Source organism: Clarias gariepinus, chromosome 2 (genome assembly GCF_024256425.1).
Source record: "Clarias gariepinus isolate MV-2021 ecotype Netherlands chromosome 2, CGAR_prim_01v2, whole genome shotgun sequence".
Taxonomy (NCBI): Eukaryota; Metazoa; Chordata; class Actinopteri; order Siluriformes; family Clariidae; genus Clarias; species Clarias gariepinus.
This window is the reverse complement of record NC_071101.1, coordinates 10,778,237-10,799,366: the sequence shown is the minus strand read 5'-3', so window position 1 is coordinate 10,799,366 and position 21,130 is coordinate 10,778,237. Positions and strand designations below refer to the sequence as shown.

Below are 21,130 nucleotides of genomic sequence, written 5' to 3'. Positions count from 1 at the left end.
ATGTACAGTAGAGGTAACGTTAATTAGTTCTATGCAACAAGTAGTTTGCTTGATCAGAGGTTAGAGAGGGTCTTGGGATTCAGCCTTCTGTTGAAAGGTAAATAGCTTTGTAGCTTGTGCTAGCCATGAAGAGAACAACATGGACAGTTCAAGGGCAATTCCATACCTGGTTTTGAATATGGGTTTGAGGTTTTGGACTTTTGTTCTGCTTTCACCATGTCTCCCCATCAGATCTGGCTTACGGTGATGAATCAGGGGCTGCGAGCAGGGACCTTCTTCTGGCCAGGATCAGATGTTCAAATCAATGGAACCTTTCCAAACATATATGAGAAATATAACGGGTAGAGTATACATCTATGTCTCACGAGATTTCAATTCTATACAACATGATGCAGATTTATTTTCCAAACTTTTTTAGTGATCACACTGCTGGCTTTTTATTTGTGGTGTGTGAGTATGAGCCTTTTTATGTGGTACAGATCAGTTCCCTTTGAGCAGCGAGTTTTTAACGTATTGAAGTGGTTACAGTTGCCTGATGATCAGCGGTAAGTCATTACTAACATTTAATATACATTATTCTCACTACATTAATATATACCTTAAATATGTTCTGTATCAAGACGCCTACATTACACTATTTCCCTATGAGAGGTCCCCATATGATTCCTAAGTTAAAGAATGCTTGAACGAAGGGCAAATCTTGAGTTGGTGCTGCAAAATATTAAATGATCGTTTCTATTCCGAATCTTACATTTAATGTAAACATTAAGAATAGGAAATTATTCATTTTACATTTTTTGTCTTTTATTTCTTTTTCTTCTTAGTATTACAAGGCTTATTAGAATGCTAAACTAAATGATCCTCTTTACAGACCTGATTTCTACACCCTGTATCTGGAGGAACCAGATAAATCAGGACACAACTTTGGACCTGTCAGTGGAGGGGTGAGGAAGCATTTATCATGTTTTAATGACTGAAAAAATATTGCCAACTGACACATTTTTTGCATGTTTTTGTCCCGAGTTGTTAAATAGCATAATGGCATAATAGTATTTAAAAACTGTTCCGTGTTACCTCCCACAATTTTGTGTTACACATAACTTTAAGTACAGTATACAATATTATGTTTGCACATAATCAAAATCACATAATATCTTAAATCACAGAACATATTATGGACATTATGTGAATCATAACTGTAATCTGTTAATGCTGCTGTTACTACAATAACAGGGTGTAAATGTCTTTTCCCTTTGCTTCAACATTCAAACTCACGGGAGCCACTAATTTACACAGCAGGTAGTTTCGCTTCACTAATTACAGAAATTATACAACTGGCTTTTCACAACACCTTATAAAATGGGACTGCTCTCGGTATGGTTTTCAAAAAATCAAACATTCAGCACTTCTAAAGGAAGGGCTTTGCAGGAGCTTTTAAATGAAACATTTTAATATAGACAACCTTGTGTGCCAGAGGTAAATAATTTGCCAAAATGTTTAAAAGTCTAAAAATGGCTTATATCTAGTTTTGCTGTCCAAATGCAAATATAATCCATAACTCATTTATTTATATATGCAACATCTAGCTACAAAACTAAACCCTAACAATCCTGAAGTATTTGTTTTCCCTTCTCCCTGGTCCTTGTATTGCGTTCTATACCAATAGAACAGAGCTTAAATAGAAAAGTAACTTATCGCCTTGTTTGTCTGGTTGTACAGTAGGTGAGGCATAGGCGAAGGAGAAAACAGGAACAGATTAACAAAGAACATTCCAACAGAACAAAACAGATGCAAGACAAACCAAACTCAAAACCTGGCTTCTTACAGCCAAACTGATTGGTTCAGATAAGAGGTTCAATTAATCAAAGTCCAAAAATAAAAAGTCTTTGGACGCAAAGTGCCCTCTAGGAGTTAACCCTGACACACCAACCCGCTTCAAAAGGCGCTAATCCGGTTTGCCACCTGAGGACGAGGGCAGGACAGGGAAGATTCCTTACCACTCAGGAGGCGTGGCAGAAACACGGTTGTCAAGGTTGGGTGGCGGAGCGAGCCCTGGGTCGTCGAGGCGTGGCTTACTGGAGAGTCAGAGCCTACACTAAGGCCTACAGAAGAGTAACTTGCTTCTTTCCGGAGTAGAGTAAGCTGTCCCTGGAGCGCTGCACCCTCCTCCAGCAGTTTCTGCATGCTCTCCCAGTCTTTCGCAGCGCGGCATAGGTTCCCCCTTTCAACGATCTTATCAGCTCGCTGTTGTAGCCCCAACCGCCCCCATCGACACTCGGACTGGGGTTCCCCCCCACCCTGGTCAGCGTCATGCATGTGAGGTCTTTACCTCAAGGTCGATGCGGAGAGCCATGTCACCCCGAGCTCTGTCGTGCTGTGTCCTAAGGGGAACGCATTGTATCGCCTTTCCGGCTTGGCTCAAATAAACTTCACTTCCCAAGGCACCCTCTATGGGGTTAACCCTGACACTTCTTTAGCTTCTAACAACTAGCTTAGCTTTTAAAATTTCAAAGAAATAATGACTTTTTAGGTAAATCTAGGTTAGTGTGATGTACTTATATTAGTAGAAGTGCAACTGAAATGAATTTATTCATAAATACATTTTACAGTAACGTTTAATAGAATTTTTCAATTCTCAGATTTCTTCAATATGCAGGTGAAAACTTATAACTTGTCAAAAAACTGCAATTGCATAGATTTGTATCTTAATTGTAATTGGTTTGGTTGCACTTTAGTTGGTCAAAAAATACAATTGAAATATAATTTATCTAAAACAAGTTTCTAAGGGCTAGGTGGATTGTGGAAAATGTGGATTTTGGAACAAGGCCTTTTTTCCTGGTAAGCAGCCTATGAGTTCATAGAGACATAAAACTGGCTCGAATGTAGACAATTAGTAGTTATAGTGAAAAAATTTCAGCAGCTTAGAGTTTATTGTAGGTCTGTGCCTGGGTGGTTCCTGGGTTGTTCCTGACCACAGAAACCCATTTCCTCCCAGCTGATTTGGGTTTTGTGACAATTTGGGTTTTCTTCCAGACCTAGGCAAAGTGTCTACAGGGAGGAATAAAAGCAACTAGGTATTTAATATAAGTAATAAAGTCCAGATTTCTATTGTACATTTGTTGAAACAAATTGTTGATGTACTTTATTAAAAAGGACAATGAAATCATAGGCTCTGAAGGAAAGCAATTAGGATATGGCTGGGAACATTCTGAATCTGTGCTTCCGAGTCCTCCAGTGTGCAAGGCGTAGTCATTTACACTTCCCTCTTTTGCGTAGCCCAGTGGTTCTCAAACATTTTCTGTCATTCCCCACTTAAGGGGGTGGGCGAATTTTTAAGCCCCACTTGTCAACAAAAAGATAACGAAAACCAAGTGTACTATTTATTGAAATATCAATTTCTAAACCAATAAGATCAAATAACGGCAAGTTCAAAACAAATAAAATACACGTGCATTTGTTATAACAGGCTTACTTCGTCACTTATCTAGAGCTTTCTTTCAAAGAAGTCGAGTGGCTTATTAACGTGACTGGGGTGTGTTGTCTCTAAGTGTCTTCCTACTTTGTTGGGTCTCGTGCTGTCTGCTGCCAGCGGTTTAAGACACAAAACACACAGGTCTCTCCTCTGCCCCCACCATCCCCACCATCCCCACCATCCCCACCATGAATCCAAGCGCAACATATAGGCTTCATCATAGGCTTTTTGGTTGATTAGGCTGATGATGCTGAACCACCTGCTTTTTTGTGGTCCATGTAACAAATGTATCCATTGACGTTATTATGCTCACTACATACAGTACGCTACTGACCCGGTATTATGCTCTAAAATGCCCAACCCCCCTGCCACGGATTGCCTCCCCTACATAATCTCTTTCAAATAATATATTAGAACATAAATTCATAGGTTTAGGATTTACAAATTACAAATTATAACAAACTAATTTAATTATAAAATAAGCAATATAAAAAATGTTGTATAGGGGAAAAATATATAAATTATATGTTTTTTTTCATATACAACATGTACATTTTTATATTGCTTATTTTATAATAAAAATCGTTTCCTATAATTTTTCACCACAAACAATATTTATTTAGTGTAATTTGTGATAAATAATTAGTTATTTGTACATTGACAAACCCCTGCAAAATAAATGTGCCATAAAATAATAATTTTTTGGGATTTGTATTAATCGTCTCGACGGCTGTCACGTGCCTAGGGTTAATTATAATAGTAATAATATATTTGATAATAATAAACCTTTGAATGCATGTCCTAATAAAATATTTGATAGAGATTATGTAGGCAGGGGGCATTTTAGCGCATAACACCTGTTTGTGTCCGCGGTAAAGTTAGTTTTATATTCGCATCTTCGAATTCAATAGCTGCGTAAATAAACCCGCGAATAAGATACCCAGATATATTTCCTCTCTACATTGTGTTTAAGCTACATCCGCCTTAAATTATACAAGCAACTTTGTTACCACACTGGAAACTAGAAATGCCAGACTAGTACTGACTGAAAAAATACAGAAACCTCAGCATACACATAGGAATAAATGAAATGACATATATAATACAGAATGTTTCCTTATATATTGTTCCTCTGCAATTAACATGCCAACGTTAAACCGTTATTGTTGCACTATGGTTCCACTTTTTCTCTGATGTTATTTTAATTTACTTGTATTAATGATCCATTTCTTTCAACGTCCTGGAAAATGCTTGTTTATCTACGCACACTCAATAATAGCTAAATGAGATGGTGCACCATTTGGCATGAAAATAAAGTTGCTGATGTTATTCCAGCCATATATCATACACATATTTTGCATATTTCATTTTTACCCACCCTGTATGTCTCCCAATAAATTAACTTATGTATGATTGTTTGAACTGATCCTGGAATCTGCACTTGTTTAGAAATTGCTCCAAGAGACATTCCAGACTTGTGTAAATCTACCAGCCTCTCTCTTTGTTCTAGACTGAACGAATTGAATTTTCTAATATACCGTGTATGGGTTAGTTCAATTAAGGCTGTCAAGGAAACCTTTTATATTACACAGAGAAGCTAACAGCTGGAGTCCATCAGCCTTGCTAACAGGAAGTCATGAAGCCCTGGGCATGACGCTGATTTCAGAAATCCCCAAATAAATTAAGTAAACTTTGTTTTTCAAATTCTTGGGGTTTTCTTGTAATAAAGATTGTATGTTTTGCATTATTTCCCATAATAAGGACATTTTTAAGGGAATGACTTTATCCCTGATACTGTTATGACATTTACAGTATAACAAGCTTTGGACTGCATCTGTAAGTACAGTATAATTAGGCAAAACATTTTTATTTTCAAAAATATTTCACTAAATAAATCCTTTCTCATGTACTGGAGAATAAAAGTTTCACCTGGCTCAAGTAAGCAATGGGAGATACAGTACATTTGGTTATTACCTAAATGAGAAAATTCAATAATTAACTTTTTTATTTCATTAACAGCTTTCAGCTTTCCTGAAAAGTACACTACCAGTCAAATGTTTGGACACACCACCTAATTCAGTTGTCTTTACTGATTCTTATTACTTTCTAGACTTTAAAATAATGCGGAAGCATCCAATATATGCAATAATCTCCTTTGCACAGATGATGTTAAAATGTATCTGCTACTTATGCTGTAAAGCCTTTTTTTTTTTTTTTTTGCAAATGCACTTGGCACAATACTGTTCTGTCATGTCTTTAAATAACAACTGACTGTTGCTGTGATTTAATGACCTAATTGCATGTGTTATTTTATAACTTATTTCATTTATTAAAATCTAGAATGTTGAAAATAAATCACTAGGCAAAAAAAAAAAAAACATTCCTATAGAAGGTGTGTCCAAACTTTTGACTTACACTGTATGTGCTCAGCTTTTGAGTCAATTGTGTTTCTGATTAATACACTGAGTTTAAGGGTTTTGTTCCCATAACAGACTTAATTTCTGTAATAAATCCTGTGATTATGCAACAGCGTAATACCACTATTTGGGTGGATTATTTCCTATAAAACATTCCCAGACACACAAAGTCTCTGCTTATGATGAATTTAACATTATCATATTCGTGCAATCACACCCAATCTGTTACATGATAACTAACTATGAGAAAGTAATGCAACACTATACACGCTATATACGCACACAATACTATAAACCCAGAAATGAAGGGAGAGTATTCAACAAAAATCTGTTTAACATTATTTGGGTGAATTCTGAGTGAACAAATTATAGACTATAGGACTATAAAACTTACTATGAAGACTTTTTCATAAATATGGTTCCCCATCTATTACACACGAGTCTCTGTAGATAGAAATTAGTTTAAAAAGGAAAAAAAAATTAGTGTATCTTTAATAAGGTTTCATAAATGGAATCCAAATATCCAAATTACCATGTTGCTTTGCTATATATTCCCTTTAGTTGATCAGTGCAATCCAAGGAGTGGACAAAGTGATTGGGGAGTTGATGAATGGACTCAAACTGCTTAACCTTCATGAGTGCATCAACATCATCATAGTAGCTGATCACGGTGAGTTATTTAGCAGAGGTTTGCTTTTAGCCACTTATTTGACTTACTGGAATGTATTATGTATTATGTATTTTACATTCAGTTTTTTTCTTTTACTTTTACTTAATCTAATATAATAATTTACACAGAAAGCTGCCAATTTTCAATAACCTAATTAAGAGCTGGTCATAAAATACCTCCCAGAAACAAAATGCATAGTGACATACCTGACATTTTAATAAGTAGCATATGCATAATAATATGCCTTACACTTAAAAGACAAATTCAAATTCAAATTTTATTTGTCACATACACACTCATACACAGTACGAAATGTAGTGAAATGCTTACACGACCGCCAGTAACCTTAAAAAGAGAATTAAAGCTTATAATAGTAATAAATATGAATAAAAGAAATATGATAGAAAATTTAAATAAAAAAATAAAATAAATAAAATAAAATTTAGCTAGGAAAAATAGAACTAAAAATAAAAACTGAAAATAGAAATGTACTGTACAAATAGAAATATAATGGTGTGCAAATATGCATAGAAAAAGTGACTTTGTGCGATGGTTATTAAAGTGTCTTTGTGCAATGGTCCAGAGTGTAAACATAAACATGTAGTGTTGATGTGCGTGGAGTTTTCTATAGTGTCCATGTTTATATAAAGACTGATTAAATAATTGTAAAAATTAAAAATATTGTGTTAATTCTGCATAGTGGTGTGGTTGTGGTTGAGAGACCTTATCGCCTGCGGGAAGAAGCTCCTCCTCAGTCTCTCTGTGTTGGCCTTTCCAGACCGCAACAGAGAAAACAGTCCATTGTTGAGGTCCTTCACAATCTTCCTAGCCTTGGTCCAGCACCGCTTGCTGTAGATCAAGTGCAGGTCAGGGAGCTTGGTGCGGATGATGCGCTCAGCTGATCGCACCACCCTCTGTAGAGATCGTCTGTCCTGCATGGTGCTGTTTCCAAACCAGGTCGTAATGTTTCCCGTCAGGATGCTCTCTATGGTGCAGGAGTAGAAATTCCTGAGCACCTTGGAGGGCAGTCTAAGGTCTCTCAAGCGTCTGAGGTGGTAGAGACGCTGCCGGGGCTTTTTCACCACGGTGTTGATGTGACAGGACCGGGGGACAACACCGAGGTATCTGAAGCTGTCCACTCTCTCCACTGGGCTCCTGTTGATGATGGGGGTCTGGTAGTTCCTCACCTGCTTTGTACTGAAGTCCACTATCAGCTCCTTTGTCTTACTGACGTTCAGGAGGAGATTGTTTCTCTGGCACCAGTTCTCCAGATTTCCAACCTCCTCCAGGTAGGCCGTCTCATTGTTGTTGGTGAACAGGCCCACCACAACAGTGTCGTCAGCAAACTTGATGACGGTGGTGGAGTTGGTAGTGGCCACGCAGTCATAGGTGTACAGAGAGTACAGCAGGGGGCTCAGAACACAACCCTGGGGGGCTCCAGTACTGAGAGTGATGGAGGCTGAGACATGTCCGCCCATCCTTACTGCCTGTGGTCTGCCAGTCAGAAAATTGGAGATCCACTGACACATGGATGAGCTGAGTCCCAGGTGCTCCAGCTTGGTGGTGAGTGTGGAGTGTGAGTGTGAGTGTGAGTGTGGAGGGAATTATGTTATTAAATGCAGAGCTGTAATCGATGAAGAGCATTTTCATATAATTCCCCCTCCGAGTGTCCAGGTAAGTAAGAGATGTATGGAGGAGATGAGAGATTGCATCGTCCGTGGAACGGTTTGAACGGTATGCAAACTGTAGTGGGTCCAGTGTGTCTGGTAGTGAAGAAATGATGAAGTCTCTGACCAGGCGTTCAAAGCACTTCATCACTACTGAGGTAAGAGCTACAGGGCGATAGTCGTAGGATGTGGTTTCTTTGGGATAGGAACAATAATGGACTCTTTGAAGCATGTAGGGATCACCGACTGAGATAAAGAGATGTTGAATATCTCAGTGAACACAGGTGCTAGCTGGTCTGTGCAGGCTCTGAGAATACGGCCTGAGATGCCGTCTGGTCCTGCTGCTTTCCTGGACTGGCTGTTGATTAATTACAATGAATGTGAGAGCACTGAGTGCCTCCCATCCCACTCCACTGAGTGAGCTCGGCCAATTTGCTCTCTCTAGGCCCTCGGCTGCGAGAGGTTACAGCATTACCCGAGGATTGAACCAGAAATCTCCGGATGATAGGGCGAGCAATTTACCATTGTGTGACTCAGGAGGAAAATTAAACCAATTCTGCATAGAAAAGTGGGCCAAAATACCTTCAAAGTGATGAAAGTGTGACAGATTAATTGCCAGTTATTGCAAACGCCTGATTGCAGTTGTTGCAACTATTGGTGGCACACCCAGTTATTAGGTTTACGGGCAATTACTTTTTCACAAATGATCCTGGACTGATCCTGGAATCTGCAGCAAATCATCATTTAAAAACTGTACTTTGTATTTATTTTTTCACAGCCCTGTATATGTTGCTGTACTGTACATATGGCCTTCATAGGAACTGGTACCAAATGATCACTGGGGGCTAAAATGTCATGACTTATGAGTAACCTGACATCACCACCACAAAACCATTATACTGTAGAAGACTGAATGCTTTCCTATCCTATTCTATCTTATTACTGTAATTCTTATGGCGGTGGTTAACCACCTCAAAAATATTAAGTGCATGTGAAATTTATGTAACTCTCATCGACAATTTGTCATGCATTCAGAAAAGTATTCACTTTTCCACATTGATCTCATTTCGACATTTGACCACAGACATTCTGTAATTTCCTGTCTGAATGCCTGGTCAGATAGACTCACTATTGAAAATGTGTTTCCCAGAGATCAGTTTAGGACAAGTTTATACACATTAAGCGTATATTAAGTTGGAGAAAATTATTAACTAGCAACAAGACTGATAAAACACAGATCTGAGAAATTCGGTAACTTTTGGATCCAGTGCATATTAATGGAATAGTTAGACATGTAAAGTGATGGCTCAATCAGTTAAGGCTGTGGCTTACTGGGTAATTGATCAGAAGGTCAGTGGTTTAAGCCCATTCACCCTCGATCTTCCACTGTAAAGCTCTTGAACAATGCTCTTAATCCAATATCCAGACTGACCCTGTGCCCTGACAACTTGTTTATAATAAGTTAAAAAAAAATTATTTATTTTTTTAAATTGAGGTTTAAAAATGGGAAATGAAAAAGTGGCAAAAATATTTTGGTGGGCTTAACGAAAAAAAAAAAAAAGACAAGGAAGGACTTTCTTTTAAAACTTTAACTCACACACATCTGTAAGTTACAGACACAACTAAGCACCATTGCCTTCCACACCATTTGCAATTTGTATATATTTCCTTTATTAAATTTGCTGCTAAACACAATCAACTGTACTGTTCTGTAATGCATGCATTTACAGCATCCACTGTTTTACCTTATTTATATTATATTACAATGTTTTTTTCTTTGTAATTTATTTCTTACTTGTTTTTTGTATTGATTCGCACTATTAGCACATGTATTCCAGTTTAAATTCAAATCTTATTTATCACATACAGTATAATATGTAGTAAAATGCTTAGAATTTACTTGTACTCTTGGTTGGGTTGGAGTCTATCCCAGAGACTTAAGGCACAAAGCGGTGTGGACAGGGTGCCAATCAATCGCAGGGCACACACAAACACACACTACAGCCAATTTGGGAACACCTATTAGCTGACTTTGCATGTCTTTGAGCGGTGGGAGAAAACCGGAGTACCCGGAGGAAACCCTCTGCAGGAATCGAACCCAGACCCTGGAGGGGCAAGGCGATATTGCTTACCACTAAACCACCATGCTGCATGATCCCGTCACCAATTTACTGCTATATAATAGATGTTATGTTCATACTTTCTAGTTTCTTTGAAAGGAGAATAGGTACAACTGCAGCAACCAAATGTAAAACAATAATACTCACCTGTAATGCTGACGTTAAACATTTCTGTGTAAATATGAAAATAATAATATAAAGAAAGTATAATATTACAATGGAAACAATAAACGTGAAGTTCTGTGTCTGGGCAGGAAAAGAAACATTAATGGATATTCCAAAACCAAATCAGAAATAACATTGTGTCAGGAAACGGGAACTATTTGAAATGGGAAAAAAAAAAGAATAAAAATGGCAGGGAAAATCAATAAGCCGTGTTCGCTTGGAAAAGAGAAGACACTAGTGGTTCCATGGTTAAGTCATCTGTGACTGTTTTTTTGTTTGGCTGGACATTTTTGCATGAATTCTGTGTGTGTGTGTGTGTGTGTGTGTGTGTAGGAATGGGAGAAACAAGCTGTGACAGAAAAGAGGTTCTACAGAATTTCATAGGTGACATCTCACATCTCTATGTGTACGAGGGACCCTTTGGTCGAATCAGAGCAAAGAATGCAGAAGTCAGCTGTGAGTACACACACACACACACACACACACACACACACAAACATGCTACCTTCTACACATGATGGTTTGTAGTCAGATTTGTGTGATTTTGCAGGAAGTAGAAAAAAATATTTCCAAAATAATGAGTTTGGGCTTTATTAAGTCAAAGTAACACTAATGCATCATTGCCAAGACTGTGTGTCATATCTGTTTGGTGTCTGTAAGTTTTCACATAACAAGCTGTGTTTTTGTTTACAAGTGGTTTTTCTCAGATTTTCCAAATAATTTATCATTGGAAAACTATGTGCTAACTTTTGTTTTACGTCAGTGATTACGTAAATGACAGCATTCTTTGTTTGGTTTTGTTAACATTTTCAGAAACTGACGTTTTGTAATTAGCGGCAAATTGCCTTTATCCGGAGCTCGGCCTTATGTACCATGAACCAAAAAGTTTAAAGAAAGCATGTGCAGTGTATTATAGTTCTCTTTGTGCACAAAATGCTCATTTTGCTAATGAGTTCGAGCCTATCAACAGTAGTTTATAATTATAAAAATATGAAAAACAGCAAATAGAAAACTGATGGACAAGAGTGGAAAAGGCAGTAGCGGCCTTCTGTACATGATTTTCAAGAAGCAATCAAGCAGGCGTGAAGTATAAGAGTGACACCAGAGTACTGTAGACATTATTGTTGTATTGCAATTTCAAATTATTCACACTATCTTGTCATAATAAAAAAAAAATGAGACCAACACAGACCTGTTATTTTGCATTTAAATAGTCCATATGTTTCTTACGGAGCCACTCCTTGGTTTTCCTGGCTGTGTGTTTTGGGTCATTGTCATGTTGGAAGACCCAGCCACGACCCATCTTTAATGCTCTGACTGAGGGAAGGAGGTTTTTGCCCAATATGTCAAAATACATGGCCCCGCTCATCCTCTCCCTAATACAGTGCAGTCGTCCAACCCCCCCCCCCCCAGAGCATGATGCTTCCAGCCCCATGCTTCACTGTAGGTATGGTATTATTGGGATGATACACATCATTCTTCTTCCTTCAAACACGGCGAATGGAGTTAAGACCAAAAAGTTCTACTTTGGTCTCATCTGACCACAGAACTTTCTCCCATGACTCCTCTGGATCATCCAGATGGTCCCTGGCAAACTTCAGACGGACCTGGACATGTGACAATATGACGTCTTAGTGTATTACTGATAGTAGCCAGTGGAAACGATGGTCCCAGCTCTCTTCACGGCATTGACCAAGCTCCTCCCGTGTAGTTCTGGGCTGATTCTTCACCATTCTTAGCATCATTGATACACCATGTATCTACTTAGACTTAGGCTGATTTTGGGGTTTGGGGTGCACAGGTGTCTTTATGACAGCTAACGACCTCAAACAGGTGCTACTTATTTAGAATCATGAGCAGAGTGTAGTTGGACTATTTAAAAGCAAAATAACTGGTCTTTGAGGGTCAGAAATCTGGCGGATAAGTACTGTAAGTGATCGAGTACTTATTTGACACAGTAATTTACAAATAAATTGTTAAAAAATCATACAATGTGGTTCTGGTAATTTAATCATTAATTGAAATGGGGCGTATTCAAAATCATAGCAGTGTCAAACAAATTCCCCTTATTTAAGGATACATGCAGAAAAGCTTGTCCTGTGCATACTTTTATTCAAAAGTTGATTGAAGATGGGAAAAAAAACTTACCAAGAAGTGCAGAAAAAGATAGGCTGATCTGCTAAAATAATATCAAATGCTTTAAAATGGAGATCAAAACCAGAAACATGTGGAGGAAAAATACCATTCGAATGGATCGAAGAATAACAAAATTGGCAAAACTCAGCCAATGATCAGTTCCAGCATGGTCAAAGAACATCTAAAGTTACCTGTGAGCGCTGTTACTATTAGACGACAGCTATGTGAAGCCAAGCTATTAGCAAGAAGCCCCTGCAAAATCCCATTGTTAAGAAAAAGACATGTGCTGAAGAGGTTACAGTTCGCCAAAGAACACATTGACTGGCCTAAAGAGAAACGGTGCAATATTTTGTGGACTGATGAAAGCAAGATTGTTCTTTTTGGGTCTAAAGGGTCTAAAGACAGTTTGTCAGGCGACCCCTAAACACTGAATTTAAGCCACAGTACACCGTGAAGACAGTAAAGCATGAAGGGACAAGCATCATGATATGGGGATGCTTCTCATACTATGGTGTTGGGAGTATTTATCACATTTCAGGGATCATGGATCAATCTGAGTACATCAGAATACTTTGAGGTCACGTTGCCTTAGCTAAAGAGAAAATGCCCAACAAGATTGACGTTAGGGAGTGGCCAGCCCAATTCCCAGACCCTAATCCAATAGAAAACTTGTGGCCTGACAGTAAAAATGAAGAAGAAATTCTGAGGAATTGTGGCGTGTGGTACAATTGTCACAGATGTGAAGCAGTTCTCAGAAAGCATGGTTATACAACTAAATATTCGTTCAGAGATGCACTAATAATCCATTTAGCACATTTTACTTCATGTTGTGATTCAGAATAGAACGTGCAGGGAGTCCAATGCATTTTAAATTAAAAGTTATTATATGGATATGAAGCTTTACTCCCTTTTTTTTAACACACTGCTATTATTTTGAACACAACTATATATACTTTTGACCCTAAAGTACATTTTAGAGCAAATGCTTAGTACTTCTGCTTGGAAAAAAATAAGATTTTTTTCTTTTTTAAATAAACCGTATATTTTTAGGAAAGTACTTGTACTTTTACTTGAGTATTAGGGTTGTGTATATCTGCCACCTCTGGCTATATTTAGGTGAAATTACATATTTTGAAAAAACGTTTGCTATATTTTTGTATTTTTTATTAAGTGTAACTATACATAAATAAACGGTATGTTGTTTTTGTTGGTTGCCTTTTAATGAAAAAATATTTGTAATTGTAGGCAAACTGCTGTGTTTTTGAGGAATAAAATAGTTTATAACAGAAAAAGTGTAAATATTGGTGTGGATACACTGCTTTAAACTAGGTTGCATTTATTTATTTATTTATTTATTTATTTATTTATTTATTTGTTTGTTTGTTTGTTTGTTTGTTTGTTTGTTTGTATGTATGAATAACTGGACCATATCTGACTTTTTGTTTTCATTTTGCAGTTGATGCTGCAGGCTTAGTAGCGAGCATGACGGTAGGTAAATTTGAAGTTTTCATCTTTTCACTGGTACTAAATACATGACAAAGAAATCCACCATTTTATTACCAGATAACAGAAAGTATTTTTTTTTTTAAATACCTGTATGAACAATAAATAGGCATTCATATCCTATAAAAACAGAATAATTTCTCTTTGTAGTTACAAAGTAAATAGGTAAAGTTATCAATTTGATAAAGTGGCTGATACTGCTGATGTAAAATGAATGCAGCATGTAAAGAAGAATGTGTGAGTGTATTTATGATATAAATGTGTCTGGTGTCTAGTGTAAGAAACCTGATCAGAAGATAAAGCCCTACCTTAAACCTCACCTACCCAAACGTTTCCACTATGCGCACAGCAGACGCATCGAGGACGTCAACGTGCTTGTTGACTCACTCTGGCTGTTCGAGAGGTGCAGAACAATCACCCAAATACACACCTTTATTGCTGTTTGTGTGAAACTCAACTGAATGTTACGATCATTTAACGCAGGTCTCCACAGTCTCTCACTTTTTGCTCAGGTGGAAATCACGGATATGACAACGATTACCCTAGCATGCAGGTGTGTGTTCGTTCAATCATCACATGTATCAATTAAACTATCAGGTCTTTTTTTCCTTTACACACTTTTTTTTTTACTTTTTCTCCCCTACCCCATTTCACTTTCCTCGATTTTAGGCAATGTTTCTAAGTTATGGCCCCAAGTTTAACTTTCAGACTGAGGTTGAGCCGTTCTCCAACATCGAGCTCTATAATCTAATGTGTGGTGAGTTTTGTTTTGTTCGAAAGTTTCAAAATGTAAATCCATTAGGGTCCAATCAGCATAAATGAAGTACTTAAATCATTTAAGACCACATTTTGAAGGTGAATAAGTGTATAAATTTAATGATCGACACCTAAAATATGCTCAATAATAAGAACAAAGGACGTTCAAGTCAAACTGGGATTCGTGGTAAAATTTCTGGATGAATACCAGAAATTCACAGAAGACTTCAGACACAGTAGTGAGACTCTACTACAGTCGAACATTTGGATGGTGAAATCACTTGCACATTGCACACATTACAGGATCCTGGGAGAAGAAGGGGATTATAAAGAAAAATAAAGGGAGTTTTTACTCTCATAACTATGTTTTGTTATTTTGTCAAATTAAAAGTCAAAATCTATATATTTTTTCATTTTACATCACATTACTCTTTCTTTTTTAGCACAACAAGGGGAGTGGACCTTTTTGACTGTTTTTTTTGTTTTTGTTTTGTTTTTTTTGCGTTCTGTGATTGTGTTTAACTACAGTAAGCTGTTTTTGGCCAATATGTTTATTTAGCCACTAACTGAAATGTTGGATTCTGTTGCTCTTTGTTTGACGTATTATTCATGTTTGAATCATGTTTGTTTTTCAAGTACAAACTGCATGCATGTGCAATCAGAGCTCTAAGCAAAACGGCTGAATTTGCTCTCACACTTATTCTAGTAAGATGTAAATGTACAGTAGTTTGAAAAGTCTTGAGCCCCCTTATTTCTCCATATTTGATTACATTAAATTAAGTAGATGAAATTAAAGAAATGCAAACAAATGTTTTACTGCAACCGGCTGCAAAGTGCCTAAAAAAAATAAAATTATATAAAAAAATACTGTATAACAACCTCAGCAGCACCCTCATTTCCCCCCTTGTCTGTTCCAACATTCCTCAGCATTTAGCATCACCAGAATACTAATGACCTGCCTTATTATATGTCAACATCTGCACTTGTCTTTCACTGGTTCGTGCCTTAAGTTGGAACATTCATCAGGTACAGGGACTGGATTGAAAAAAAAAAAGAGCCAAAAATATACAGTATACTGTATGAGACTTTCTAAAGACTACATTAAAAATACAAGACAATCTGACTTTTCGGAAGCAAAATATGAAGGATTGAGGGGGCAGCTCATCTGCACTGCACTATATGATATTGTCAAATTTAAATTTGCATGCACAGTATGATGTACAGTGAAATGCTTTTACAACTGTTTGTAACCTAAAAGGGTAACTACTATAGCATAAAAAGATCTTACTATAGAATAAATTTTAACTAAAAAACATTATATATATTATATTATTCTAAGCTTGATTAATTTAAAGAGAAAGTAGTGCTACTTAAACCAAGGAAGTTTTTCAACATTCAGTTTTCTTTTGTGCTTGCACTTAACCAGGTCATCATTTAGTTTTAACACGCTTTAAGATTTAAGTTGCTATTTCTAGAACTGTGCTTCACGTTCTTCCCTGCTTTCATGATAGATGTATTAGAAATCACTCCAGCACCTAATAACGGCAGTCATGGAAGTCTGAACCACATGCTGCGCTCTCCAACTTACACACCTCAACCTCCAGTGGAGCAGAGTGCACCAGACGAGTGTCCCCTAGCCAGCCTGGAGCCCGCCGACCCCCTCGGCTGCTCGTGCCATGTTCTGGTAAACACTGGCATATTACAAAAATTCCCCACATCAGTGGTTGCTTACTCATAGGGCAGGTAAGGCAATATATTTATATTGCCTTCACAACAAATACATTTGAGGTATAAATGTAATAATAAAAAAAAAACATTGCTATTTAAGAAATACTGTATGTCGCTGTTTCGTTGATTTGCTCCCTTTCCTTACTTGGAGCAGCGCATTCATTGACCCAGCACGCTTCCATAAAGTTCTTTTTATACCTGGTGGTCAAAAATAGGAGCTGCGACAAAAACTAGCAAGAGTTTATTAGGTCGGAAATCTTACTGCCCCTGGATTGTTCATTGTCCATTCGTTTCTAATATTACACACTAGCACTAACTCACACACTTCTGCTTGTTTACAGATATTAGCTAAAATTGTTTGCTGTTTAAATATTGATTGTGGTCTAACTATGTGTTTGCTTTAGGGTGACTACAATGCCAACACTCAACTCAACCTCTCTGCCACTGAAGGTAAAAAATTATTGTGTAGACATACAGACAAACAGGTGAAAAATTAGAATATTATGCAAAAGATCATTTATTTCAGTAATGTAACTTAAAAGGAAAAACTTATATATGGGATAGAATCATTACATGCAAAGCAAGATAGTTCAACCATGATTTGTCATACTGAATATTGTAATTGAGATGATTATGGCTTACAGCTAATGAAAACTTCAAATCCACAACCTCAGAAAATTTGAATATTGTGAAAAGGTTCAATAATCTAGGCTCAAAGTGTCCCACTATAATCAGCTAATTAAGCCATAACACCTGCAAAGGGTGCCTTTAAATGGTCTCTCAGTCTGGTTCAGTAGGAAGCACAATCATGGGAAAGACTGCTGACCTGACAATTGTACTGAAAATCATCATTGACATCCTCCATAAGGACGGAAACCCTTAAAAGGTAATTGCAAAAGAAGTTGGATGTTCCCAAAGTGCCTTATTAAAGCACATTAATAAAAAGGTATGTGAAAGGGAAAAGTGTGGAAGAAAAAGGTGCACAAGCAGCAGCGATGACCTCAGCCTGGAGAGGATTGTCAGGAAAAGGCCATTCAAAAGTGTTGGGGACTTGCTCAGTGGTCCAAAGTTTCTGATGAGATCAACTTTTGCATCTCATTTGGAAACAAAGGACCCAGGGTGTGGAGGAAGAATGGAGAGGCACACACTGCAAAGTGTCTGAAGTCCAGTGTGAAGTTTCCACAGTCTGTGTTGGTTTGGGGATCCATGTCATCTGCTGGTGTTGAACCACTGTGCTTCATTAAGTCCAGGGTCAACGCAGCCATCTACCAGGAAATTTTGGCGCACTTTATGCTTCCTTCAACAGGCAAGCTTTATAGGGATGCTGACTTCATTTTCCATCAGTACTTGGCACCTGCCTACACTGCCAAAAGCACAAAAACCTGGTTCAATGACCGTGGGATTACTGTGCTTGGTTGGCCAGCAAACTCGCCTGACTTGAACCCCATAGAGAATCTATATGGCATTGCCAAACCGAACAGTGCAGATGACCGAACAATGCAAGAAAAAGCTGAAAGCTGCTATTGAAGCATTTTGGTCCTCCATAACACCTCAGCAGTGCCACAGGCTGATAGCTTCCATGCCACGCCACATTAAGGCAGTAATTTCTGCAAAAGTGGCCCATACCAAGTACCGAGTACATATGCATACTTATACTTTTTAGAGATCTAATATGTTCTACAGTAGTTGATCAATTGGAACGGTTATTACCGTCGCGCTCACCGCCGTGTAAAAACGTCAGCGGCCAAAATAAATCAGTTGCATTTTAAAGTCATTCGTAAAATGGCCGCCAGGTGGCGCAAAGTGACATTTTCGCTCGTTGCAGTAAATACAATAGTGACTGTTATACAGCGTATCTCTGTATCGGTTTATTGTTATTTAAGTTCTGGATTATTTCAGGTACTTTAAACACATTGTTGGGTTGCTCATGTTGGCTCATATGAGATGTAGTTTACAAATGAACACCTGGTTGGGTTATTTTGACCCAACAACTGGTTTATTCATTATTCTTTCCTTTCTCTAAATATCAGCCTGCAGAATGTTTGAAATATTACTGTTTATTGTGTCACAGGTGTAGTTTTAAGAGTTGTTTAGGCAGGAATGCGTGTGTATACAGCTCAAAACCTCCATCAGTTATTAAAGATAGCATCTATTTAGAAAAAATGCCCCACGATTTCAAAACTTCAGGAAATCTCCCGGCGCTCTGCGCATAACACCAGGCCAACTCATGTTGGAAAGAATTTATAAACGGTTTCTAAACGTGGGCTATTGTTTTTTTACTTATAATATTTGTTAATTTAATTTAAATGAGGTTTGGGCTCAGGACTTCGATTCGGCATCGTCATTCTCCTCTTTAATTTACTCCATAGTCTAAATCAGTACAATCCTTGTTTTATTGATTACATGTAATATTCAAAATTTCTGAGATTGTGGATTTGTGGTTTTCATGAGCTGTAAGCCATAATCATCTTAATTATGACAAATCATGGCTTGAACTTTCTTGCTTTGCATCTAATGAGTCTGTCTCATATACTGTATTAGTTTCACCTTTTGTTGCATTTACATTACTGAAATAAATGAACTTTTGCACAATATTCTAATTTTTCCAGTTTCACCTGTACAAGTTAAGAGACCAAAACTGGTGCTAAAGTTTGTTTGAATGATTGAGTTAATTACAGTATGTCATTTTCTTAGTTAACTTTATTGACATGCCAGTTAGAATGCTAAAAACTCCTATGGTAATGGTTGTAGAAATAAATAGTTTAATTTGTTGGAACAATATTTCCAAAATGTTATTATCCAAATAAAAAAAAACATTTATGTTACATCGTTAAGGTATCTCTGTTGCACTTGGTGTTGGTTCTCACATTTACATCAGCCTGTACTCCCCCTCTTTTGTAATCTCTCAACTTGTGTGGAAAGTCATTCAAGTTGTCCACACATTGTTTCCCACTTAAAATGAGCTCACCTTCTTTTTTTTGTTATACACCCAATGCTCCACAATGACAGATTTAAAACAGATGCTGGGAGTGTTTTGTTCATTTTTGAAAAAATAATAAATAATAAAGTCTATAATAAAATACAATGACCTTTGAGCTCTTGGTTACCTGACCAAGATCCATTGTCCCTGATTGCTCCCTGATTACTACTTTGGGTGCGCGGCCAGATCTAGGAAGACGCTGAGGCGTTCATGCTCTTGGGTGCTTTCAATTTTAGTGCTTTTTCAATGTCAATGACCCAATTTTGTCTGGCAGATCTAAAAATAACCTGCTTAACTTCTGAGCTTTGTTTTCGCTTTGACATACACCATGTACTGTGAGACCTTATGGATTAGTGTGAAACATAACAAAATGTGAAAAAATTTGAAAGGGTCTGAAAACTGGCCTATCAGCATTGTAGGTCTTTAACACGTATACCAATAAGTACTTTTTGGCTAAACCATTTTTTTTTCTTAGTTTGCTAATTGGGCAGCAGGTAAAAGCTTGCACAGGTTGCCCTGGGCAATTGACCACATGCTAATACAGATGAAGGAAACCAAACAGTTATATGGAGCAAAAATTTAGAAAGTTAGTATTTAGTTATGAGCTATGGTGTTCATTATTGGAAAGATCACCTGTCATTCAATCAAATTAATTAAGAACAGATGGTTCTGTCTACGTACATACAGTAGGGCACTGGATATACATCAACTTTTTCTGTGGCTCGAAGGCCAATTGTATCGGAACACTTGGGGGTAAAGTACCCTGCTCAAGGGTCCAACAGTGGTAACCTGAGAGCATCAGGGCTTGAACTGGAAACCTCCTGTTCTGCAGGCCACCAAGCCACCTCTGCCCCCACACTAATAAAGACATTTAGCAAAAGTCTTCCTCTTCATCAGCCAGATCACAACCCTAGTCGAAGAGTGAGTAGCACAGCACAAAGTGGGATAGTAGCATGCACTGTAATTATAACGGTGGAGTGTCCAAAATGAATTCTTCTCTTCTCTGAAATAAATTCATAGCCCAGGTTCAAAAATCTGTCCCCAGGTGCAGGGTCAACTGACTTGTTCTCCTCTCTATATATATTTTAATGTGAATGTTGTAAGTGTGTGTAGTACATTTTTTACCTGTATACTAATAGACATTCCAGAAAATCATAGATTGTTTATTCCATTCCTCCAAATGTAATGTCTGACACTTGTATATCATGTCCAATGGTACAGTACAGTATGTTCCAAAGATTGCGATTGCGCACATATAAAACTGTTGCAGTTTGCTTATTGTTGTATACGTGTTTCCAGTATCGCAGAGCAAGAGCAAACACTTGTTGTTTGGACAACCCTTGGTGATGCAGCTCAAATCTAATTATTGTCTCCTGAATCATCATGGATTCATCAGTGCCTACAGCAAACAACTACTCATGCCTCTGTGGAGCTCATTCACTGTGGAGAAACAGGTGGGCATCAATGTGCTCGTACACACACACATACACACTAAACTGTGTTTTATTTAAAAATA

The 21,130-nt window shown here is 37.5% G+C and overlaps 1 protein-coding gene across 1 annotated transcript in view; it reads left to right on the top strand.

The window, feature by feature from the left end:
• Positions 1-21,130, top strand: part of LOC128510938 (venom phosphodiesterase 1) — a 52,859-nt gene that overhangs the window by 12,298 nt on the left and 19,431 nt on the right. Inside the window, exons 10-21 of the mRNA XM_053483482.1 lie at positions 232-341; positions 480-545; positions 872-944; positions 6,451-6,559; positions 10,845-10,967; positions 14,104-14,135; positions 14,426-14,553; positions 14,634-14,703; positions 14,820-14,907; positions 16,418-16,590; positions 17,039-17,084; positions 20,914-21,068. Of these exons, the coding sequence (XP_053339457.1) occupies positions 232-341; positions 480-545; positions 872-944; positions 6,451-6,559; positions 10,845-10,967; positions 14,104-14,135; positions 14,426-14,553; positions 14,634-14,703; positions 14,820-14,907; positions 16,418-16,590; positions 17,039-17,084; positions 20,914-21,068 (1,173 nt within the window). The remainder of the gene's footprint in view (positions 1-231; positions 342-479; positions 546-871; positions 945-6,450; positions 6,560-10,844; positions 10,968-14,103; positions 14,136-14,425; positions 14,554-14,633; positions 14,704-14,819; positions 14,908-16,417; positions 16,591-17,038; positions 17,085-20,913; positions 21,069-21,130) is intronic.